Genomic DNA, 27043 nt, shown 5'->3' with positions numbered 1-27043 from the left:
TCTAAAGAGTTAATTATCTACTATCCCAGGAGGGCAGACAGCAATTTCATTCCAGTGGAGTAAATAAAATGACTAATAGATGTATGTAATACTACACCATCTGAAGAAAGAGCAGTACTTAGGTTAAGTTGAAGCTAATCTGAAGGACTAATATAATGTACAGTCAAGCTGAGAAAACACACTGCAGACAAAAAAAAAAATGTTTTTAGTAACAGAAGAAAAATCTTACTGGTTAATGGTGATTTCCTATTTTACTGGTGAAAAAGTAATATTTTGCATGCAGGGAAAAGGATCAGACATTGCTGCATGAATAATGACTTTCAGAGATGGGGATTTTTCTTTTTAACTCTAGTAACTTTCATAAAAGTCAGTGGTAATCACAGGCTAGAACCTCTTGAATATCCCACAGAGGTATGCCTGTATGCTCAGAAAATCTTAATTTGGTTTGGTTTTGTACAGAGAATAACAATACCTTAAAATTATGATTTTAAATGTTATTATTTGCAGGCATTAACATCACAACTGCTGTACAAATGTTAATTAGTTCCTTCAACTTCTTTATTTGGTATGTAGATAAATGTTTATTAATAGTGACAGAAAGGATGATGCAAGATAAACTTTTTGCTTGAGAACACACACTAATTTAAGCCTGGAAATGAATCTGGACATGCTGGTGACCAGTCCTTTGCACAGATAGCTGAGCTGTTAGTGTCACTTCTATTGCTTCTCTTATGTGTTACGATACTTTCAAGATGGTGACTCTCTGGCATTTTTTGCAGTGTTATTGTGCTGATAAGTCCGCAAGTATCCAACTGGACACTATAGATAAAAAGTCAAAGGGGTTCTAGATGATGAACAGAAAGAAAGAGTGAACAACTTACTGGAATTAGAGCAAAAAATAGATGACGACGTTTATTTGTCTGGTAAAGGCCAGAATAATCCTCCACAGAGTGTAGGTATTAAAAAACAGTAGTTCAGTGTAATCCTCAGGTAGATGTGATATTGTGTTACAGGCAAATGTCATACCGACGTCTCTGAAAGTTTCTGTCACATCAGTTTGTACCTGAACTTCTTTATCATCTATGTCTCTCACAAAATTTACGTAGAAATCAGTGCAGTATATTTGTCATGCAAATTTGGATGAGGGAATTTTTCCTTTCAGGGTTGTAAGTCTTCCACAGAACTGCAGAATTCTTGCAATAAAAAAGTAATTTTCAGAAATCATTTCTCATTTTATGTGTTACACATAAATATAAAGGCCAAGAGATAATTAGTGATTTTGGAAGTTGCAGATTTCAGGGAGCCCTGTCAAAAGGCAAGCATTTTTTGGAAATTGTTGAGCACCTTTTTGGAACTTGCCTCAGCTGGGCAGCAGAACCACCCACTAGTTGCTTTTTCCTGTGTTAGCCTATCCAGAAATACATTCAACAAGCACGTGTTGTAATAGTGATAATGATACCAACTTGCTTGCTTACCTCAGACAACCGTTAAGCATACTTGGTTTTCCTTAGCTGTAATTTGGGTGATAATATTTACGTGTCTCAGGAGAATAAGTAGGACATGACTAGATGGTGTAAATTCTATAGAAGTCCAAAATGTGAAAGCAAGTTAGCAGGAGAGGTAAGACTGAAATCTGGGAGTTCCTTGTTTCTTGTTCTGTGTAGAGTACACTAGAGCTGGCTGCCACACAGAGAAATGAGAGTACACCACAGATTGTGTTGTTTTGAGTTTGCATGCCTCACTGAGAAATTTCCTACAGTCTAAGGTTTCTTCTAATGATAAAACAGCTTGTGGGGAGGGCTGCAAAATCCTGGAAAGGGAAATAAATGAAAATTGTCATGTGTTTCTTAACACATTGCGAGGTGGTTTTGTGAGGTAAACGTGAGGAGAGAAAGATGACTTTTGAAGTAAAAAATCAGAATGCAAGGTCTTCATTAGTAATGATAATAAAGTTGTCCTGCAATTTAATTTTTAATGTTATAAAAAGTCCTAAAGTCCTGATACCATGTAGAGAGGAAGAGAAGACACCAGACTTGAAAGACCATTTGCCACTATAAGTTTGTCATACCTCTCAAATCCACCTTATTTAAAAACGTGTTTCTCTTTCACTGAATATTAAGGTGTCTACCTGAGTCCATTTGCATCGTGTGTCAATCTGAATCATTTTATATCAAGTTATAGGTGGTTACTAGACGTATGTTGTAGCATTAGGATTATAGGTAAGAAGCCAGGCCACCGATTTATTTTTTGTATTGTTATCTTGGACGTGATGTAAACCTCTGTTTTCCTTTTTTCTTTTTTTAACTCCTATATTCATTAATCAGCTGCGTTACTAGGAGTAGTGATAGGAGGAAAATATATTTACACAGAGGTACAAAATTTGCTATGAACGAGATGCATAAATCTGAATTGTCTACTTTAAGGGTCAAAACTGTCAATGTGACTACTTTGCTTTTTTTATTCTCCACCCCATCTGTTCTCATTTATTAATGTAAAGAATTTTGAGTTATGAATTTCCCATCATAATGGCAAATATAATCAGCTCACTTGACAAGCACCAGATATATATCTTTTGCCCTTCTTTTAATAATATGCAGCTAACAAGGTTTAAATTAAATATGGAAAAGCATAACATTCTCTTGTTCAGGGATAAAATCATTTTTTGTTTAGAAATGTAATAATCCAGTAGGCCAAGTTTTGTTTTTGTCAGGGATAAATGTGTTTACATTAATTTAACTTGTAAGCATCTATGACCTTATGTCACGCATGCTTACAAGTTGTGTAATTGAGTGAAGACTACTAACTTTTAAGAGAGTCTGCCCTTGGTCTTGAACTTGCATTTGTTCTTTGTTAACAGATTCCCTCACCCATGTGGAACACCCTAGTTTGCTTTCCCTAATCTCCTTCAAGTTCAATATAACTTTATTTCTACTGAGGGTCGTTTCTGCTGTGAAAGCACTTTAGACTTAAAAAAAAATTCAGAACAGCAGTTGAGGCAGTATTTGGATGATATATTTTATGCCTCCTTTGTCACAGGAATTTATCAGATTCTTTTTACTGATCAAAGAGTGGCTTAGTGATATTTATAAATGCAGGACTGTATGCTGATTTTCAGTTACTCTTGTTTCTGTTGGCTTTATAATTGGTAAACTGATGTGCTGAACTGTTATTTCACTTGGACAGTGCCTGTTGTCAGACTTCCTGTATACTGATTGCTAAACGACTAACTATACTTGCTTAACTTAAGTATTGCCTGTATCTCTCCGGGCCACTGTTATTAGTATCTTGTTTTAGAAAAAAGGCTCTGTACAAACCCAGTTTCTAACAGAAGTTTGGGATCGCTATTGACTTTATTGTACTCTCCTAGATTTTTATTTCTGCTGCTTTAAGCTCTAGGTAGACAACTATTGGTATTTATTTACTCATAAAGACCATTAGAAGTGTCAGACAAAAATATGAGTTATTTTTAGAACTGTAGTTGTGGGTGTGGTTAGAATATTTACTTTTATTGACAGTCAGATTGCTTCTAAGATTCAGGTAGACAGTAGAGCACAGACATCGAGCTGCATCTTACCCAGCTTTAGCCATTGGAAATATATGTGTCTAATCATTTTGGTACTCTTTGTAGTTAAAGAGTACAGCTAAACACTTCCAGAGGGCAATTCAGTCTGCCATAGACATCTATCTTAGCATGGGATTAGTCATCCTTTTGGAGGTATCTATCTTATGCCACTGATTATAGAGGAAACTCAGAGAATTATCTTTGACTACACGTTTACATTTTAAATAGATGAGATGAGCTCCACCTAAATCACTTTCAAAGGGAAGGTTAACATCTCTGAATATCCTGTCTTCATGGATCATGCTTAAACTTTGTAGAGGACCTAATTAACACTGTACTGAACACATACCATCTTTTGTACAATTCATTTTAGAAATTACAAAGTCGGTAGTGAATGGAGCAGTGAATTACAGGTGACTAATGTATGATTAAGGGAGAACCATCCGAATAACTTGGATGGTATTCCCTGCTCCTGCCACAAAATTCCTACGTGGTGCTGGGCAAGTCACATAAACCACAGTTTACAAAAGTGGTTATTCACTGCATGTTCCTCATTTTCTAATTTGATGTCCTGTAATCTCTTTTGCACAAGGCCTAAAAACTCACAGGGACAAAGGAAGTTTACAGATGTCCTGATCCAGACATATTTTGTTACAGATACCAGTTCAGTCATCCAAACTGTGAATGAGTGGATGTCTTTGGCCTAAGTCTCTTTGAGCTTCGGATTTGTGAAAGGAAGGTAGTGCAGTTCTTTACTTCCTAGAAGAGGGTATGAAGATAAATTCAGTAATGTTGTTGAAGCAGTTGTATATCTAGTGATAAAAAGCATAAAAGACACCAGGTAAAAGACCTAATAAAATGAAAAATTGTTTCTTCTATCGGGGGTAGTATTGTGCACAGGAGAGAAGGTAGGATGGGCTCATCCTGAATGAAAGTAATAAGGGCTAGATTTACAAAGAAGACTTTAGTACTTAAATGCCATTGCAGTCACCTAAGCCAAGCGTTAGGAACTTCTGATGTTCACAAAATTATAATTAAAACTTGTGGTAGTATCTTTTGGCGGGCAGCATTCACCGGATTCATTTACTACCATTGTTAGTCTCACACAGGTCCTGAAAACTCTGCAGCTGTGCATCTTGCTCATACCCTACCAAAATGAAAAGAAAGGCAGGTTTTCACCTTTTTCAACCATGAAGTTTTGTGTAATATCCCTCTTCAGAGCATGCCTAGTGATATACAAAGCGCAGTCAAGTGTCCCTGTGGTCCGAACACTTTGTGAGATACTTGAATTTGGATCCTTAGCACTATTTGTCAGGAAAGTCCTTAAATCAACGGGAGTTCTCTCAGTATCTCTTGTGGAAGCTGTTCATTTTGTGCTAACTTGTATAAGTTAATTATAGTAACTAGGAGAAAGACAAAGACTTATGTTAAAGGCTTCACTGGGGGAGTTCAGGCTTTTGGTTCTGGTTTTAATTAATACTGTAAGGTTTTATGCAGGTGGAACATCTGAATGCGGTCTAACTGTAAATGTTTAAGTCCTACCCTTTTGTTTGCATTTCTGACTATTTTAGATCAGTTCCTGCTGTGCCTGCTGGTGTCAACAAGTCCCATTGTTAGGGGCCTAACTCTTTTGTGGCACTTTTTGTGGGAGCTTAGGTGCCTAAGAAGGGATTATAAATTGCAGCAGTGGGCAATGCACCTACAATTTTTAACACTCAGTATTTGCAATGCCTCAGTACCTTCTGGGACTCTAGTATAAATGTATATTGTACACATTGAGTGAGGCAGGGTTCAGGATGTAAGAGTAAGGACTCATCTCACTGTGAACAAACTGAATTGAATTCATTTTCATTGAACTAAATAGCATGGGAAGCACTAATGCCTAAAATTTTTGAGTGTGTGACTCTGCAACTGAGGCACGTTTCTTTTTAGTAAAGTGTGTGTGGTAGGTATATATTTAGAATATAAATGCGTATATGAGACAGTTTGTGTCATATATGATTACATAATTGATTCATATGTATAGCACATAAAGTATACTGTCATATATCTTATTATAGATATATCTTATTATAGATCCCTCCATCCCTGGAAAGGTGATGGAACAGCTCATCCTGGAGGTCCTCACTAAGCATATGGAGGACAAGAAGGTGCTCAGGAGTAGTCAGCATGGATTCACCAAAAGGAAATCATGCTTGACCAATCTGATAGCCTTCTATGATGGAATGACTGGCTGGGTAGATGAGGGCAGAGCAGTGGATGTTGTCTCCCTGGACTTCAGCAAGGCTCTTGACACTCTCTCCCATCACATCCTCATAGGTAAACTCAGGAGGTGTGGGTTGGATGAGTGGACAGTGAGGTGCACTGAGAACTGGCTGGATGGCAGAGCTCCGAGGGTTGTGGTGAGTGGCGCAGAGTCAAGTTGGAGGCCTGTAGCTAGCGGTGTCCCTCAGGGGTCAGTCCTGGGTCCAGTCTTGTTCAACATAATCATCCATGACCTGGAGGAAGGGACAGAGTGCACCCTCGGCAAGTTAGCTGATGATCCAAAACTGGGAGGAGTGGCTGACACAGCAGAAGGCTGTGCTGCCATTCAGAGGGAGCTGGACATGCTGGAGAGTTGGGCAGAGGGGAACCTCCTGAAGTTCAACAAAGGCAAGTGTGGGGTCCTGCACCTCAGGAGGAATAACCCCATGCAGCAGTGCAGGCTGGGGGTTGACCTGCTGGAAAGTAGCTCTGCAGAGAAGGACCTGGGAGTGCTGGTGGACAATAAGGTGATCGTGAGCAACGTGCCCTTGTGTCCAAGAAGGCCAATGGGATCCTGGGGTGCATGAGGCAGAGTGTTGCCAGCAGGTGGAGGGAGGTGATCCTGCCCCTCTCCTCAGCCCTGGTGAGGCCTCACCTGGACTACTGTGTCCACCTCTGGACTCTCCAGGACAAGAGAGACGTGGCACTCCTGGAGAGAGTCCAGCGGAGGGCTACGAAGATGATGAGAGGACGGGAGCATCTCTCCTATGAAGAAAGGCTGCGAGAGCTGGGCCTGTTCAGCCTGGAGAAGAGAAGCCTGAGAGGCGATCTCATCAGTGTGTCCAAGTATCTGAAGGGAGGCTGTCAAGAGGATGGGTCCAGAGTCTTCTCCGTGGTGCCCAGCGATAGGACGAAAGGCAACGGGCACAAACTGAAACACAGGCAGCTCCTCCTGAACATGAGGAAGAACGTTTTTCCTGTGAGGGTGACAGAGCCCTGGCACAGGTTGCCCAGAGAGGTTGTGGAGTCTCCTTCCTTGGAGATATTCAAAAGCTATCTGGATGTGATCCTGGGAAATATGCTCTAGAGGACCCTGCTTGAGCAGGGAGGTTGGACTAGATGATCTCCAGAGGTCCCTTCCAACCTCAACCATTCTGTGATTCCGTGATCTAACATGTATTAAATAAATTTTATCTACATCTAGTGTGCAATAAAATGTATTACAAAAACAAGATTATCATACATAACACAGAAATAGGCATTTCTGTAAATTGCGTACATATACATCTAAACATTATAAAACTGGGCACATACAAGGGTCCTTTAAAAGTCAGAGGTAGTACGTAGAATGTCAACATGTCACAGGAGAATTCTGAATAGTGTGTTTCTCTGAACATCACAGTTGTTTGCATGGCAGAAGAAAGAATGCCTTCATTTACCTGTCATTGCTGTTTCCATTCAGCTTATGAAATGTCTTCTTAGAAGTAAACTGTCTTTTTATCCTCCCTGAGCTATAAAGTCATCTGCGTTGCTCATACGTTGAAAGGATCCCCAGCTGCAAAGACATTTGGATGTGTGAAATAATGAAACATTAGCTTAATTTGAATGTTGACTCAGTCTGACTTTCTGTGAACTAAAGACAAGTAGTTTGCAGTGTCTTTCTGGTGTTAAAATTCTCTTGGGATAATCGCTATTCTGCCGGAAATGGCATCTCACAAAACTAGACCCATGATTTCTTGGGATTCTCTTGTCCTATCGCCACATGTCCTCTTCCAACTTCAGCTGTGCTGACTGCAGAGTTTCTTCGGTCCCACCTGCTCCTCACTGTTCATTACAAATCCTTTGCTAGGGGTTACTGCCTCTTCAGTTTAGCTGCCTGAAATTTTTGTATGATTTCTTCAGTCACATTCAGGAGGGTTGTCATTGACAGTTTAACAAGAAGCCTTTATCTTTATGATCTAACTCATCTGGACTCATGTGGTTTGGAGAACGGTCAGATAAGCAGCATGGCATATCTAAGAGAGAGTCAGCTCCAGTGGGAGGGTTGTGATGGACAACTGACATGGCTGTGAACCTCTTCAGGTGGCTCCAGCTGAAAACAGAGGGGGATATTTCTTGACTTCTAAGAAGCGCTATATCACTTTCCCTTAGCTTTCCTGACACACTTGCTGTACACCAGCATTTTGTCTACTGTTCTTTCATAGAAATGGCACCTCATGGCCCAGTTATTTTACTGGCTCCAGCCTCCACAGTGAATTCATTACAGATTTTTCCAAGAGCTTCTGTCTTGTGGATAGCCTGAATGTAAAGGCTAGTTCCCCAAGTAAACATGATAATAAAACTAAACTGTAAACAGGCTGTGAGGATTTAAAAACAAGCCCTTCCTAACTTCAGCTAGAAGAAGGAGAATAAAAATAACAATTTAGTTAAAAATAGTATGCTTTTACTCATTATAACACTTTCATCATAGTTCTAGAACACCCTAGTGTTAAGGCATGATCAGTCACACATTTTAGGATTCAAATGGATTTTTATCTGAATCATGGAATGTCTTTTCAGACAGCTTCCTTCATCTTCTCACAGTTAAAAATGGTGCATGTGCTACGAGACACCATTCTGTGCCTCTCTATCTCTCTCTTGCCTATACGCTCCTCTCTAGAGGAATCCAGTGAATCTCCCAGTTCTCTTAATCTTTATGATCCAGCATGAACCTTGCTTTCAGATAGCAGTTCCTCCCTCGTTGCCTTCACCATCTCTGTCCCTCAACTGAATAGAACTAGTTTTGCAAGCTCCTGTGCCTTCTTTAGTATATCCCTTGCTAGGGAAGAGTCTGGTCGGTAAGGTTAACAATTTATTTTGTTTGCTCAGTAGCTTTTTCAGAGAAGATGTGGTGATATTTCAGAGCCCCTATCAGCCTGTGACTGAGTAACTACATATTGAAGCATTCATTGATAAGCAATTTTGGAAAATTACCAGAATGCATAAGCTGCACATAGATCTCTCAGATTGCTTCAGGTTTCTTTTTTTAAAATTTATGTTCACTTTTCTTATTAATATAATTATATATCTAGTACTCAATTTAGCTCTTCAGGGTGAAGAGTTATATAAGAGTGCACTTCATCATTTCATCTTTTTTTTTTCTTTCAGCTCTTCAAATATTGTAAGTAATGGAACACATTTGTCATTGAATTATCTTTCAGAAAGTTTGAAGGAGAAATTTGAAAAAGCCAAAAAGAATTTGATTGTAAATGAGATCTTGATAGAACTCCTTTTGAGGTGACATCTTCAATATACTTTAATGAAAGCAAATGAAACAGAGAAGATTATACAGTATAATTTCAAAGTGGGATGGTTGACTGTCTGTAAAATTTATTACAATAGTGAAATACAGAAGAAAATTCAAGCCCATCCTGCCATTCTCACTTCTGGCAAACTGCATTGCTGCTTGACCTAGGTTTAATGATATATAAAAGGGCTATTTTGAAAGAGCATGAGAGGTGAAAAAGTCAAGGAAGCAGAGGTATGAAATGCCAGATTTTTGATGTCCATGTAACCATGCTTTGGCCCTTTTTAAAAAAATAGTATGGAGTACCTTTAATTTAATAATGTACAATAGAATAGATTTGAAAGAGTAAGGGGAAATTTTATGGGTGATGTTTCAGGAGATGGCCATGCAGCTCTAAAAGGTTGCTTTTGCTGAAAGGGCATTCCTAACCCCCACCAGGTCAGCCATTCCCCACCATCTCTTTTGCACCAGCACTCATTCTCTCCTGACACCATGGGACACTATTCAGAGATCAGTATTCATAAAAATATATTTATAAATATAAATATATAAATAAATAAATATGTATGTGTGTGTGTGTGTGTGTGTGTGTGTGTGTGTGTGTGTATGTATGGGTGTGTGTGTAAGCTTTCTGCCACTTTAGCAAGCTGAAAACCCTTCTGTCAGATTAACACTAGAGGTGGCAGGAGCAAGGAGGTGGGAATAGCAGTTTGCCCTCAGATTACCTAAGCTGCTTGAGGAAACTTAAAGTCACACAGTTGATAACCTATAAAACTGGATTTTGCAGTAAAAATAGTATTTAGGATAATCATTTGCCTAGGGTAGTTATTTTATAAATAATTTTATGTATTTTGAGGGTTGGGCTTTGGTAGTGTTGGGTTTTTTAAAAGAGAGAAGATAAAAATACTGATTCCTGTGATGTTCCTTCTCAGAATCATGGACTGCAGCATCCAAGCTCTGAAGTTCACCACAGGCTGTTGCTTGAGTAACTACAGAGGTAGTTACAGTAGGTAGTTGTAAGGAAAAGGCTGTAAAGAAAAGAAAAGGTGCTTTGCTGAGCCTGTTAGGTTTGAGGAATTGGCGGAAAGTCCATCAGGACTTTCTTTTCTTTCATTGTGAATTATGGAAGCAGCTATCTCATACAGTGCCACCAGCAGTAGAGAAGAGGTGATAAATTGTTTGAACAGTGTTCTATTTCCAAGGGATCATAAGAAGATCCCATCAGAAGAATGGCATGAACTCTTACGATTTCCTTGTCTGTATCTTTATTCAACTTTATTCCTTTATTCAACTTACATTGGTATGACTGCTCTACATATAGTGTACTTCATTCATGCTTTGGCAGTACAAACCCAACCTCAGAATGTTCTATGTTTGTTTATTCACTGAACAAGATGTCAACAAGGCCAGGGCAGGGAAACAGTATATGTTTGCCTTTCAAGAAAGGTTGAACAGAATTTAATTGAACAACAACAAAAAAATCGTGCTTTCAACCCGTGGAAATCCCTTCACTTCTTTAATGCCAAAAGCTCGTAAATAAGGGTGCTGCTAGGACAACTGTAACAAGAAATCTAATGTGAAAAATAAGATAAACTGAATTTCTATTAGCTGGCTTATAACAACAGTTCTAACTTTGTAGTGTAGAGGTCTGTCTCCCAAATGAGCTGTAAATGTTTCTACTTTCTCTGTGTTACTGAAGGCCATGGTAGAAAATTAGGAGCACGGTAAGAATGGTACAGTTTAACTGATGCTTAAATATGCATAAGCTTAAATAAACAAAGGAGCACTACAAAGAATTATATTTTTGCAATATGATTGTGGTAGCTAAAGTTCAGTGGTATCTTTGTTTGTGAGCTATGGGAACTGACCACTGCCCAAAATCAAAATGCAGCATTTGCAACGTTGATATTCCTAAACTGCATGTTGCTTACTAGCACCGAAGAGTTTGAAAATGTCCACTTTCCCATTCACCCCATCATGATCCAAAGAATTAGTACCACTGGGTACATCAGTGTTTGTTTTGGCTGTGGAGCTTTTCATGGATCTGCCATTACAGCATCACATCTGCCTCCTCAGTAGCAGTTGCAATATGTACATCAAAGCATGTTTTCCCAGTAAATTGTTAATGTTATTGTTGCTCATCTTGGAAAATATTTTGGTGGGCAACTAGCTGTCCTGTGTCCTCAAACCTCCACTTTGGCAGGCCATCACAGCTAGAGACGTGATACGATGAGCAAGTTACTTGTCATGGCGTTCTGGGTACTTAGCAAACTTGCTAATGTTACTCACTGCAATCCAAACATTTTTTGACTAATATCCACTTACTAAACTTATGCCTTTGAATATATAATGGAAAAATTATGATTTGTCTGACAGGAAGGCAGATTTAAAGTGTATATGTAATTTATAGAGAATGTGTACCCTGAGGGGGAGGGAAATAATTTCAGAGCTAAGGCAGGAGAAAAGGACAGGAGCTGATGCAGTCTTTCTCCTAATGGGGACTCTGCAGCTTTTGCAGTTGACTGTAATTTAAGTGGTTGAGAGCATAAACATGGCATAGGGCAGAGCTAATAAGTGAAGGAGAGGATATAGTAGCCCTTTAGTCATCTCAGCTGAAAAGCTGTACTTGAATTTAGCAAAGAAGAGTTTGCAAACAATAGCCACCACTGGAGCAATGACAGATAGTTATTGTGTCATTATTAAACAATCTTTTTTCAGGACAATCTTCCATAAGTATCTTTTTTATCTAGTGCGCAGGGTGGACAATTCCTCTTACGATGTCTTGTATATATTTATTTCTATTCGTGTGAAATACTGAATTAGTACAATTTCTTTGCTTTCATTTTTACCTAGGATAAACTCTGCTATCTGTCTGCTTGTCAGATGATGCAACTACTAGAGTCCCATGTTCTTGCTTATTGCTTTTTTTTTCTCTTATATCTGTTGTAATTACTATCAATTTTTCTCATTTTTATTTTTCTTATTTATGAGTCAATTCCCAGCCACCAGCGTCCAAGCATTAGATATTGGAACAAGGGACACAATTTCCCATATTTTTTTTTTTTACTGGAGTTTAACATTTCAAGTCAGCAAGAATTCTGGTGTGAATGACTTACTTGTAATAAAATATCTATTTTACATAACTTTTGTTTATCTGTCTATCTTTTCGTGTTACTTATATTATGACACAATAATGTTATTTTATAACTAGTCACTAATTATTTAAGTGAAAATTATCATAGAGGACTAGAATAGTGTAAAATGATTGGTTAAACAGAAATTTCTACCTTATATCACTGCTGAATTGTAATGTATGCAATTCTGTGCAGCAGCAAACTAAGGTGATGGCAACCCTTTAGAGAAGGGATATAGAACTAGTTATAGTTTTAAGTGCAATTGCATATTATACAACATACCTCTCAAAAGGCATATCACGTATGGAATTTATATCCCCCCCCCCCCCCCCCCAGTGACATGGACATTAACTGTGCCTCCATAAACATTGTTTTGCTAGGGATAGGTGAAGGGGAATGGGTATGAAGTTAGTGAACAGACTGTCTAGGATCTCTAAGGGTTTGGAGTAATTCCAGCTTCATTGGGTGATGAGAAAATAGATACTTGCTCCTTGCTGCCCTTAAGGAAACTCAGAAGCATGTAATCCAGTTAGGCAGGAGACATACTGTGTATAGGATTTGGCCTTTATTGCTTTCTGAGTGACTATCCAGAAGGCGATAGAAAGTTGAATAAAAAAGTGGATTAGATGTGGACAGTCTGAATAAACTTAGTGTGAACTTTTAATGTGATCCATTTGTGCCTGAAAGGTTGAGAGACTTTTGACCTGGACTTTCATAGGGAATGTGTATTCTTTATATCTTTAGTGCTTAAACTTACTCTGTCAAAAATCCCATTGGATTATATTAAGTTAATTTCGTTCCAGCAAGGATTGCAACACATGGCACCAATAGCTTTCCTTTTTGCAAATCCCACAGGGCCAAAATACGTTTAGACCCTTTTTTCAGAACAATATTCTGTTGTTTCATATATGCTTGTGTGTATATATATGGTATCATACTGAGATTTTGAAAATAATCAAAGCAATTACATTATCATTTCTAAGTAGAATGTGGTGACTGATGAAGTACTTAGCCCTTATATACATTCACTTATAAATGTCACTGGTATGAGCATGTGCCCACAGGATATCTGCAGGTTGTTCATATCAAATAGGTGTCCCTGAAATTTTAGCCTCTCCTTATTCCCAACGAGTAAATACAACTGAAAGCTATCAGATTTCTGTGATAGGCAATTATCGCCAAGATCTGAGGAGCAGAGGTAAAAGGAGATAACAAGATTCATTGGTGAGTGCCAAAAGAAGGCATGTGCTCTCTGTGTCCTTGCAAGCAAAGGAAACAGTGAAGGGTGCAGAACGAAGAGAGGACCACAGCACAAATTCCCGCTTGCCAAAATCCAGTTGGGCAGATTTGCAAATCTCACCACCATCCCCTTGAAAACACCACATTTTTATAGGCAGCTGTGGTAGAGCTCTCTTGTTTCCCCAGGATGTTTTATGCATCATACTCTTTCCAAGAGATGGTGAGCGGCTGAGCACATTAGGCTGGGAACCTTCCCCATGTGGCGGGTGGCATCAAGGCTGCCACCTGCAGCAGGAGAAGGATGGGCAAGCCTGCTGCGAGGAGCTGGCAGCCTAGCCCTGCCAGGGCCAGCACACCAGTGGAAGCCCAACTTTCCTAGAGGAGCCTACGTAGATGTTACTGGACTCCAGAAAGCCGCTGAGATGATAGACATCACAGCCCAAGGGAAGGACGCAGCTCCAATGACACAGAAGGCATCAGGGGGGGTTGTGTCCAGAGGGATCCCAGGAAGACACCAAGGATGGCAGGGTCCCACCACCTCGAGGGAGCAGGGCACCAGGGGTAGCCGGGGCAGCCTCAGCCACACTGCTGCAGGGCCAGGCAGGGAGGCCTGGCAGTGCCCTCACAGCCTCAACAGGTTGTCTCTAAACCGTTTTTATATCTCTCCTGTCACTCAGTCACTTTCAGTTTTGCCACTGAGGAAGTCAGTTGTTCCAGTTGGTATTTTAACAAAACATTAGATTTTGTTTGTTCGACGTTGGAAAGCATTTTGGTCTTCTCTGGGCAGCTTCTGACAGCAGCTGCCCTACCTCCTAGCTCGGGCCAGCTGCAGAGCCTGGTGTGGTGGCCAGTCAACAATAAACCCCAGTTATCATCTGCATTGCTGCAGGTCAGACCGTCCATTCAGTCGCACCATCGATAGGGCGTATACTGTCAATAGGAGGCTGTGTATAAATGATTGTTATGCTGCTTTTTTTTGGCATTGCAAATGGTTGTTGCGTTGTGTGGCTTTTTGGGGCTCCTGCATGATGAAATGTGTTTATGCAAGCAGAGCTTCAAAAGAAAAACTAGATGAAGAGAAGAAAAGATCTCAAAAGTATAAAGTTAGCTTCTTTTTTATGCTAGAATGGGCTGAATCAGTTATGTGATCTACTAGCAAAACAGTGGAAAGAATCCTCCTGACAGAGTAAGTAATTACAGATGATGTGCCACTTGCAGCTGCAGTGATGAACGAAAACAACAAAAAAAGTGACATTACACTAAGAGGTACGAGAATATTCCGGTCTACAAACATTTTGTGCTCTTTAACAGGTACAGCTTTATGGCATCTGATTAACAGCAATTAAATTCATACATAACAAGTAAAAATTCTTCAGTCTCTGAAAATCAAAATTATGAAAGTTGATTTCACTAATAAGTTGATGAAAAAATAAGACTAAGCTATTTCACACAAAGGCTTTTCAGCATGAGCTCTGTGATGGTAAATTTGTAAATCATTAACAGTTTTATGCATTCTCCATCAAAGGATTGATGTACTGCTTTGTGTGCCATCTATTTTCACTTGCAGGTTTTTTTTATTCTGTATTAATGATTGCAATGACTAGGGGACACAGCTAATCACATTTCTGATCATGAATATGGTCTCAGGTTTTGAAGCACTACTAGTATACAAAAATTAGTTTAGGAAATTGGTCATATTGACTTAAAGTTGATAAAGCGTACTAGCAGTAGTGCTAGCAAGGTGCTCATAAAATGTGTTTAATACATGCATTCTTTGTGGAGAACATCCCTTAAATTTGGGGAACATCAAAAGTGCTGCTTCCAGCATTTAAATTATCTCATATTTTGACTTTTTGCGACATACATGCATGTTTTTGTTTTGTCTGTGCACCACTGGAATATACTACCCTTTTTCTCCTCGGCATGAATAATATATTCATGTAGTGTATATCTAATACTCAGCAATCGGCTTGTGCTGACACAGTCAAGGCTTTGTGTGAGGTCTATAACATGATTAGATTTTCTTTTGGGTGACAAGAGAAGCAAAGAATAGAAGGATGAAGCTAGCAGCCAAAAAAAGAAAAAAAAAGGAAATGTACTTTTGACCATTCTTGAGCTTAAATTCTTATCTGTTCCTAAGCAACAAATAAGTTTACAAGAAAAGGTTTGTTTGCACGTTGCCGTTATCATTGAGGCTTTTAAATCATAAACAGATAGATAGAGAGAGAGAGAGAAAGAACATTTCAGTGATCTATCCAGAGAAACAGAATTCCAGGCAGGACTGTAAGCTTTTGAGGATGTCTACAGCAACAGCAATAAGCTGTTGAAGAAATGAAGATGCTTAGATAGTATTGAAGAAGCTGCTCTTGCAGCTGTTTTTGAAGAAAGCCAAAAATTTAAACTGGAAAAATATTTTAGCCATTACAGACTCAACTGATAGGTTACTCAAAAATGACCATGCTTTTGCTTTCTTTATAAAATTGAGGAATGTGAAGGCCAAGGATTTATTAAATATGAGAAGCTTACCTCTTTATTTAAATGACTTTCTAAAAGCAGAGCTTGTTGCTGAATGTTATCATTTTTAATAATACATCTCAGGAAAAAAAAAAAAGTATGTCCAAGAGCAACATTTATTCAAGATCAGGATTGACAAGCTGGATTATACCTTCCTTAGTATTGAAATTAGATTTAGATTTAGATTAGATATAGATTTTCTTGTGTGTAATAGTAACAAACTAAGCAGTGAATGGTCCTTTTTAACTTGTCTACTAAGCCATGAAGTTATAATACATAGGTTCCATGTTTAGTTGTCTTTGGTAAGTCTACTGCTGTCTAAACCATTCCTGTTATTTCTCCAAGATACTGAATGAGATCTGATTGGATCATTCTCACCTGTATTTAGCTATTGGAAAATGAGGTAGCTTGTTGAAGGTGATCAGATAGGTCTCTTGTAGTCACTGAAAGGTGGGAATTTCATTTGAGGATTCATCCCAACTATTATAGATGATTTAGGATATGATGACTTTCCCCTTGGAGGCCATATCTCCTCTCATGACAATAAGGAGACCTGATGAGGAGTTTATGCTTAAATCTTAACTTCCAGATAGCTAAGTTAGCTGAGTTTCACCTGGTGTATTCAGAATCTGCTGTGTACCTTCTGTGAAGAAAGAATAGCATAATGAAAGATGGCTCCTAGTTTTAGCATTTTTTGTGTCCTGAAAGCAAGTCTTCAGTAATTATTATGGTATAACTGATAAGCAGAAGCTTCATTTTCTTGTTTCGCATTACCTGGATTAAATATAATTAAAGAATAATGCAATAAATTTTACTTAAAAGGCCATGAAAGGCCACGTCAGTTTACCAATTTGTAGTTGAAAATAGTAAAGAACACCTTTATTTTTTTTTTAAAGATATTAGAATTCCATGGCACTTTGAGATTATAAGTGACTCATTAATTCTTTTTAGATTAAATAGTAAGAGCAAAAATACAGTAACAACAAAGAAAAAATAATGAAAAAAATTTCACTTCACGGTGCTGTTTTGATTCAAAAATTATAACAAAATTCAGAATTTCCTATTTCTTCTCTCCTCTTCTGTAAAAAATAGCAATATAATTATTAGGTGTATGGTATGTGTATATATATATATATATACACATACACATTTAAATACATATATATACAGGCATGCATGTAAGTGTATATGCATGTGCAAGCTACTTGACTTTTTTGTGTCTTGGCATATGCATATATTATCCATTTCTCTAGTGCTGCTACCAGTTATGGACTTCAGTATATTAAATACTCTAAACAAGAAAAAGAAAAAATTCTACCCAAAAGAACTCAGTGTGAAGTGGGGGTAGACAGGTGTATTTTACCTGAAAAAAATAATAGCGGGTGATAAACAGCTAAATGTTTGAAAACAGTGATCTAAAAATATTATTTTATATCCTTGACAGTATCTTTCCACAACAGATTTTTTTCCCTTTCTGTGTTGTTTACAGAGATCATATGGAGATTATTTTGTAATAGGCAATTCTGTTCTCATCAGGAGCTTGTTTTACTACTGAAGTCAATGGGAAGACCATGTACAATAAATACAGCATAAGAGTTTATCAGTATACTAATACTATATCTATAGGGATTTAAAATTTATTTGATGATTTACCGGTATCACAGGTAGAAACCATCTTCATACGCAAGTTTTAAAGGAGCCAGGAGAAAAAGAAATAGTAAGCTTCTGCCTCACTCATTTAATCTACCTAACTCGTATAATCCAATACACATTGAAGATGTTGGGTAGGAAGGAATATGGAAGTCAACCAAAAAGAGGAATGAGAAAAAAATAGAAGAGTTTCAATGTGGAAACAAATTGCATAAGAATCTCTGAAGAATCCTAACAGACTTAGGTAACACACATTCTCTAAAATGTGTTTCCTGGTTATGAAAAGCAACAGGAAAGAGCCATTCTGAACTTACTGCCTCAAAGTCCCAATCTAATGTCTTATATTTTTAACCTTTTTTTAAAATTATTTTTCTGTCAGCGTTTTTCTGAGTTGAAATACATTGACTGATAGTATGCTTTTATTTCTAGATAGGTTATTTATGTAATAGTAGTTGACACTAAGACTCTGTATTTTTGATAATTCATTTTGCATCATTTTATCCTTAACATCTAATGTAACTCTGTAGTTCAGCTGTTTTTTTTTTTCTTTTTATACCCACAATGTAAAATGAAGAGACGTATTTGGCGATCACAAGTGACCTGTGTTGCAGTGACCTATGTTGCAATTATCTATTTATGCAAGTTTCATATAACTAGCAATCTGTTATCAGACAAAAATGTTTATGTAGCACCCTGTGTTCTGTAAGGTCACAAAAATGACAAATACTGTTCTTTTAGCATATGACACATATTTAATGGTAATGCCATTTAGTCTGGTATTTTCTTTTGTTCACTTCTCCCCCCATTTCTCACTTGCATGTTTCTGCTTCTATGTGCTGTTCTGCTATTTGCTATCTCTTTGACATATATTTTCTTGTTTTGGGTAATAGTCTAGGAAATATTAATTAGTCTTCTGAACACCAATTAAAAAATAGAATAACTGTAAAATGCTGGCCTGTAAGAGGAAGCTGTTGAAATGAGAAGATGATGTCATCACTCGGATTAATCTAACAAAGTACAAATTTTTAGAGAGGAATGTTCCAAGAGGTGAAACAATGCTGTTGAACAGAGCTCTCCTGTGCAGTGACACTAATGAAACTCATTCTTCTAGATTTTATTACAATTCAATTGCAGTCTCCTGTCTTTTCAGGATTTTTGCCTCCCAGTCAGAGTGGTACCTACAACTGAGTCAATCATAGTTCAATTTATTGGATTGTGTGTGTCTTTCAAGTTTTGTAGTAATTAAGAAAAAGAAGCAAGTTGAGTTGCTTTAATAATCACAGGGTATAACCCTAATTAAGTCAAATAATATTCCTACTACGTCTCAAAAGACTAGAAAACTAGTGTGACTAAGTAGTGCCAGATAGGAACAGTCGTGGTATTAAGCCCTTAGGGTATTGTCCAAATTGTCATTATCATTTTCAGCCTTTCCCTGTGGGACTGTCTCATTCATTCAAATGAACTGAAAGTCATACCAGAAAATGCAAAATAATGTAATTTTCTCAGAAATTAATTGCTGCATCATTCTAGGCAAGATGCCAAATCCCCACGTCTGGGCAAGCAGCACGTTAGGCCTGCGGAGGCTAGAGGACTGGAAGATTCAGTACGAGTTCTATTACTTTCAGCCACATCTCCTGCATTGGCAGAGTGGTCTTATGTCACTGGATGTAATCCTTTGCAGTCCAGGGCTGGACAGACGGGGACAAACTTAAGAGTTTACTCTAATGTGAACGTCTGCATTTGGTTAGCTGGATCACTCCCCAGGTTCTAGTGATTTGGTGTTGATTAGAGAGCTACAGTAACTATAATGGGATCCTAGGTACTTGAATTTAGGTATCTTAGGTATCTTTAGGTATCTATTAGTTGGTACCAGCTGGTAGTGTTAAGTTAATGCCATATTCACTGGAATTCATAAATTTTAAATTGTATAGCATTTTAATTTTTAAACTTTATAGCATTTATATAAGTTAGATTCTGAAGCATTTCTATGTCATTCCAAAGGTTAGAAAATATATATATATGTATGTTCTCGAAGCTGTTATTCTCTCCTAAGTCATTGGGATTCAGGCTGTTTGGTACTTTAGTAACAGCACCAAATTTCACGAAACTTGCTAATGAAAATCACAGTGGTAAACAATGGTGTTTATGCTTTTGAGTGTGCATATGTGGCAGAAAAGCTATAGTTTTGTCTTACCATCATGTTCTTTTAACTCAGACTCTGTTCTATCATCTTTTCTTATTTTCAGTGGTATTTCAAAGCCCACATATGTTCAGTGTGCATTTGGAAACCTGATTCTTCCCTTCAAAAGCCTGTGTGACATTAACAGGCTATCAGTGTTTATGCAGTGTTTGTTTGATGAGAGCTGATATGCAGATCTGAAAGTTATGTGACTCCGGTGGAGTCTGGATATTTAATATAGATTGCCAGACTTGTGTCACTTATTAAATATACCAAAAAAGGGATAAAAGATATTTTGTGTGAAATTTACATCCATCTGTACTAGCAATAATTTTAGAGCAGCAGTTGGAATGGGTGTGCTTTTCTGTTACTTAATCCAAAGGTATTTCTTCCTGTAATTACAAAAAAAAATGTACAGGAATATGGAAAATTTTCAGTGTTGGTAGTCATATCAGAACTATAGTTTTTATTCACATAGTCTATGCCATTGAAATGTAATTTATATTTTGTATCTTTTTTTTTTCCAGATCTCCCAGCAAGGACATGGCTTCAAATGAAAGAGAGATTGTGGTTTGGGTTTGCCAGGAGGAGAAGATTGTATGTGGCCTGACAAAGCGCACAACTTGTGCAGAAGTGATTCAAGCGCTACTAGAGGAACATCAGGCAACATTTGGAGAGAAAAAGGTCCTTTTTGGAAAACCTAGTGATTACTGTATTGTAGAAAAATGGAGAGGTTCCGAGCGAGTCCTTCCTCCTTTGACAAGGATTCTGAGACTTTGGAAGGCCTGGGGGGAAGAGCAGCCTAATTTGCACTTTGTGTTGGTAAAGTCAGATGCTTTCCTTTCGTTTCCACTGTGGAAGACAGCTGAAGCTAAGGTAGTACAAAATGTAGAAAAACAGTGGGAGCTCAGTCCAGCAAATTACATGAAGATGTTACCAATAGACAAGCAAAAGAAAATTGTCCGGAAGACTTTCCGGAAACTGGCCAAACTTAAGCAGGACAGCGTTCAACAGGAGAGAGATAATATGGAGACATTGATTCATCTAATCATTTCTCAAGATCATACGATTCATCAGCAAGTCCTTAGAATGAAGGAACTAGATATGGAAATTGAAAAATGTGAAGCTAAATTCCATCTAGATCGTGTAGCCAATGATGGAGAAAATTATGTGCAGGACTCTTATTTAATGGTCAATCCAAATGATGCTGAGCAGCAAAGGAGTAGGCCAGATGATCAAAAAGAGATGCATGAATATTTGAACAAAAGTGAGGGAATTTTACAGGTTGAAGAGAGATTGAAACATCACAAACAATTAATAGAAAAGCTTTGTGCTGAAATTGAAAAAGAGGTACGTGGTATATGCACAGAAAGTAATGGAGATGAGACGCACACAGAAGGAGCTGCTATTGCTGAACTGGAAAACTCAAATTTGGAAAGTGTAAAATGTGAGCTGGAAAAAAGTATGAAAGATGGTCTGAGAATCAATTCATACTTGAGCTGCATTCAGAAAGAGCTTACATACAGGGACTCACTGCTTCAAAAGAAGGAAAAAGAGTATGAACTTCTTGCAGAAGAATTTAATTTGCTACATGTAAAAGACAACGTGGAAACCAGGCTTCCATCAAATGAAGAGCCATCCAAGGGCAGTGGAATCTCCAGCACGGCAGTTCCTGACTTTGTTCACAGAGTGACAAATTTGGACATAAACGACACAGACTCTGACACTGGAATCAGCTCTACCCACAGTCAGGACTCTGAAATAACTTCAGGGGACATGGTCCTGTTGTCGACATAGTTGAAAACAATCACGCATTTTTAAAAAGTCATCTTTTGGAGGATATTTATAAGCATCAGTAAGCCTTGTTGTCTTCAGAGTTCAGTGCTTTAAGGTGTTAAAACTGTGGCACCAAACTAGCAGCGTAAATAGTGTCTATTTATGTGCTTAAAATTATACTTGTTCTTAAATGCATGGGCAGTCTCATGGGTTAACTGCTAGTGGGTGCCAGATTGTTAGCTTTGCTAGATCAGAGCAGTGTTTAGACCGTGTTACATTGATACTCAGTGAAACAGGAGCATTCTGATTGGCTTGGACCAAAAGTCTGGATTTGATATCCCCTAATCTTTGGGTCCGCCTCTACATCTCTGTAGCTTTTTAGGAATGTGAATTAGAGAATAGCTCAAACTAGACAAAGAACTCGATTTTCTGCTCTGTTACATTAGCTTTAATCAGCTGGAGTTTCCCTGGCATGAAGCTGCTGTAAAGGTGTGCATAATCAAGCATGTAATCTATTTAAAATTAGTTGTTATGATACTGTAGGACAAAAAAAGGCAATTGCTTTTATGCTGTGTATTTAAACTTAGTTTGGAGTTATCAGGATGACATTTTCAAAAACACCTAAGTCCTATTTAAAAAATGACTTTACATACGTAGGTTGTTAACTTCCATTCTCTTTCAGAAGCATCCAGCAGCTACTAAGATCGCTAACACCCCTGCTCATCTGCTGTCACCCTGTAGTTGCCCCAGCGATAGTTAAGTCCACATAGTTTCTGCCAGTGAGCATGTCAGAACCACCTTTGGCCTGTTTCTGCGAGCTGCTCACATCCCTAGCTCACACCTAAGTAAGCCCCAGGGGCATTTCCAGCAAGGCATTCTCTTGCCTGTCTCACCGGCAGGATCTAGTCTCTTAGACTTCCTCTGACCATGACTACCAAATCAAGCACAACACAAGAGACAGGCAGGAACAAGACATTTTTGGCCCTGGCTGGACAGTATTTCCCAATAGCCAGGTAGTTAAGGTTTTCAAATAAGAGGTAGACTTTCAAATCCTATTTCATACTGATTTGGAACAGGGATATGAACCTACATTACCTGCTTCCTTGGTGAGGGCGACTAGATATTATGTCGTGAATCTCATATTTCCTGCTAAAACTGATCCAGTTCATGTAGCTAATTAAATACTGGGGGATAGAAAAGGAAAGAAGTACAAAAGGTGAGAATCTTGCAACTATGTGCTAAGACAGATGATGTCACCTAGGATGTTGCAGTTAAGTTCAAATCCTTCTCCAGTTAGTTTCTGTAAGTCCCAGGTTGAGGTGTATAAGTCTCCTCAGTTACTGAATAAGATTAACTCTGAACTAGAGACTGCTAACGGAGGGAACGTGAATAACTTCTGGGTTGCACACTGAAGGTTACCGTGTTCATATTTTGCAGATCAGTCTTTTTAACACTTTTGAAAACTTGTTCTAAAATCTAATTAAATTAATTAGATGAAAAGATAATGTCTCCTAAACAAAGTTTAACTCCAGCAAAGTTCAAACAGATCATGGAATTAAAAGCCTACGAAGTAAATGAAAGGACAGTACTTAGATGGTATAAATGTAAAATAATTTCAGATACACTGTTTTTATTTCCTATATTTTGGACTATTTTGGACTTTGGTAATGTCTAGTTTTCTTTCCTTACATGTCTGATAACTATCTGTTTTCTAAAGTAATCAAAGTGCTAGGACTGCTGATTAGCACATATTTGACGTGGAGAAAATCATTTCTAAAAAGCCAATTTTTGTGTGTCTAAGTTTTTGAGTCCTGAATATTTTGAAGAGATTTTCTGTTCCATGAATGTGTGCTAGCTTCCTTAATATATTTTATGTTATGTTTTTATCATACAATGTTATTTGAACACTTCAATAATATCATGTTTAGACTCATCAGTTCCTAATGGAAACTCATGTATCAAATATACTATCTTAACTTTGTAATAATTTATTAACGCAACTCAGCATCTTTTGAACTCTGTGGTATCACTCTGACAAGTAGAAAGCACAGATTTCTGGATGTTGAGAGTAGGCTAATGTGTTCTATGAGTTCTTGTGAATTTAGTTAACAGTTATTTCTAGAGAGTCTTTTTTATATATAAATAACTTGGGAATAAAGAATTCAAAGAGAATAATACTCACGGCTGTGCAGGCCAGTACAAAACCTGTGGGGGAACTAATTTCTACTCACCCTCTCCCACATGTTTTTCACCCCCAGGAATTTGTACTGGTTCTCAGAAGTGATTTTCACCTATACCATGTGCTTTACTGTACATCCCCTGCAATGTGTAGACTTTAAGAGTATTACTGTGTTTTAAGAAGAAAATGGGAAAAATAGACTAGGAGAGAGTATTTCTTAACAAAAAATAAAAAGTAAAAAATCTACAGTGGTTTGAAGTTTATATTTTGATATCTCAAGCAAACTTGGTTCTTTGAGAATTTAGATGAATGTACAAGATAATTTAAAACTATGTGTGTTCTTTGCTGTTTAGCTGCCTCTACGTTTTACATATACTTGTTAATCCTTGTTTTAGGATGCTAAAAGTACACTTTATAGCACTTTCTGCTCCTTACTTAACCATTCTTCTCTTGCGTCAGCTGTCTAGGATTTTTTCATTCCCATAAGAAAATGGAAATTCAAATACTTCAGCTCAATTCCTTTCCATCTCCACATTCTTGTTCTATTTTGTAAAAATTTCCACTGAGTATGTTTATACTTACTGGCAAGGAGGAAGATCACAAAAGTCCTGCATAAGAGAACAGTAAAATTCGACACGGGGAGTGGAAATGTATGGCGCAAAGTGAAATAAAAGGAAATTCAGCCCATTGCATTGATCTGTACAAAGGAGTTTTGACGGGAAGACAGTTTTTTCTTCAGAGTGAGAGGAATAACAAGGTGAGTAGGTGTCATGACTGTTCTAGGATGGGATAATTTAGTTCCCTGTATGAATCTAGGCAAAGATCTTCAGTGACTGTCACGGAAATGGATAGACATGCCCAATGTATAGTGCTTGACAACTTGGATCCTACATACCAAAAGAGCATCACATTTATATTTATAAACAATATAACTCTGATAACTTCAATGGAATACACTGTATACCCAGATCTCATGTTTCTACATGATTTATGATGTGTTTTTACAAATTTGATGAAAGCAGATGAGTCAATTTAATTACGAGCTTCAGTCGTTGATGACTCTTTCCTTTAGAAGACAAATAAAGAACATAATTATCATTTGATTATATAGAAATTTACAGTTTTTACCACCCATTTATGTGCTTAAAAATTACAGTGTAATTACAAAATTATTGCATTTTTTTAATTCTGCAAAGTTGAGCAATCCTCTAGAACTTTTATCACTTCAAGCTTATTAATTGTATTTTTATCTTCAGATTGAGATTCAGGGATTGTCCTAATGGCTATCTTTTGCCCCATACATACATACAGAGTGCTAACACAGGGTATCTAATTATAAGATACTGATAGATTGAAATTCCAAGAAATGAGAGCTTTAACTTGCAGGTTTAGGCTGCTAAAATAAACAGCCTTTACATTTCACTACATTTCCAGAATTATCATTTATTAACTTTTGCATATTTCCAAACATATAAAGATATAAGCAGATGGAATGTAACAAATGATTATAACAAAATCATCATTATCTCTGCTTCTCATTGCCTAATTGTGTTCACAGTACTGGGGGGACAAAGGCCCAGATCTATGAACCTAGTTCAGCAAAGTGCTAATGCACCTACCCTTAAGTAAATAGTAACTTGAATGATTTCATGTGTGATGCATATCTCATTTTCTTTAATAATATGTGAACATTCCTTGCTAAATTTTTAATGTGTTTGTGACTGCTCATTCTGGTAAAAAATTACTTTCCATTTTAAGATGAAACATCTCATCAAATAATATATTTGTAATATCTTTGCAAATGATAAATATTTTACATTAACAGTGTAAGTGGAATGTACACATAAGACCTGAAGTGTCTAATTCCAAAGGCTTTTTTCTAAGCTTACATTAGACCATCTCTTCCTGCCTTGCCAGTTTAGTTAGCTTGAAAAATAATGGCTGTTTTCTTCCAACAGTAGCATACACATAATTATAATACATATAATTTTTTTTCCCCTAGGATTGTGATGTTTATCCTTCTGGGTAGGTTAGTACAGCATTTAAAAGACAGCTAGATTATTTGGCATTTTATAACTTCCCGAAAATAAGTTGCTGCTCAGTATCTTTCTCAGGGCTCTGTCTGACAACATAAACATATTTCAGAACAAATATGACTAAATATTCAGTGTCTGTAATGTAAAATCAATTTTTTCTATATATTAGAATCAGCAAAAAAAAAAAAAAAATCCCGAAATGCCTTTAAATGATTATAGTATCTTTTGCTTAAAATTATATTGCCTCTGTGATAGCGTTTCTTAAAATGTAATAGTATTATTCCAAATAATTGCTTTTAAATTTAACAATCAATCCCAGAGTGTATTATATTATATCATAATCTCACAGTCGTTTCTCGAACAAAACTTTCCATTACTGAAATGAATTTCTTCCAAAGAGAAGACTATTGAGATATAAAATACACCCACTAAGATTTTCTTTTTAATATTTAAGAAGTTCTAATATTTTCTTAATATGTTTTACATCAGACATAGCTTTTCAGAGGGATGCTTACATTCAGAGGGATGCTTCTGGAATCAGGTTTGTGGCTGCCTTGCATCTCGGACAACTCAGGTCCCACTGGAGTTCAGTCGCTGTCCATAATGTTTTCCAAGCCTTACGGAAACATTCCCATATCACAGGCATATACTCAGGTTTTGGCAGTATTTAAGTTTTTCTGAGTTTTGGAATTAAGTACTTAACATTTTATGCCACGTTTGTTGTCAGGGAAAAAAAAGGAAACCCCCCAAATTCAAATCTAACTAGAATACCTATCAATTTTCTTATTCACCTTGTATTTGAGGGTTTTCATAACAATGATTTGTCCAAACATCAAATGAGCATTCATTTTCAAAATATTTACAGTAAGAATGGCACAAACTATTGGCTGTACTAGCTTTGTTAGCTGAATCCCACATAAGGGTGGGAAAATGTAATCTTTGTGCGTGTAAACACAGGTTTTTGCTTGTGCAATGCCTATGCATATTTTACTTGACTAGCTTGTTGGTTGAGATTTTAATTCACCTGAATATTTGAAAACTTAATTTATGATGCTCAGTCCATTCATTGACTTCTATTTTTCAGGAATTAGTCTTTGGTGGTGTGTGGGGCGGAGGTGAATTACTTTGTTGACAACAATACTGGGATCTTCTTGCTAGGATCCAGTTAAAATGAGAACATAAAAACGTTAGCTGGTACAAAAGGGTTCCTATATCACTTTCAGCTAGAAGTTCAATTTAATACT

General features: G+C 37.4%; 1 protein-coding gene across 2 annotated transcripts in view; it reads left to right on the top strand.

Moving 5' to 3' along the window:
* The window catches only part of RASSF9 (Ras association domain family member 9), a 29432-nt gene extending 5425 nt beyond the window's left edge, over positions 1-24007 (top strand). For both annotated transcript variants that reach the window (XM_009674579.2, XM_009674580.2), the window contains exon 2: positions 20336-24007. In XM_009674579.2, the coding sequence (XP_009672874.1) occupies positions 20336-21605 (1270 nt within the window). In that variant the 3' untranslated portion in view covers positions 21606-24007. The remainder of the gene's footprint in view (positions 1-20335) is intronic.
* Positions 24008-27043: the final 3036 nt, after the last annotated feature.

Source organism: Struthio camelus, chromosome 1 (genome assembly GCF_040807025.1).
Source record: "Struthio camelus isolate bStrCam1 chromosome 1, bStrCam1.hap1, whole genome shotgun sequence".
Lineage (NCBI taxonomy): Eukaryota > Metazoa > Chordata > Aves > Struthioniformes > Struthionidae > Struthio > Struthio camelus.
Note: the sequence above shows the minus strand (reverse complement) of the source record. Positions and strands in the feature narration are given on the sequence as shown.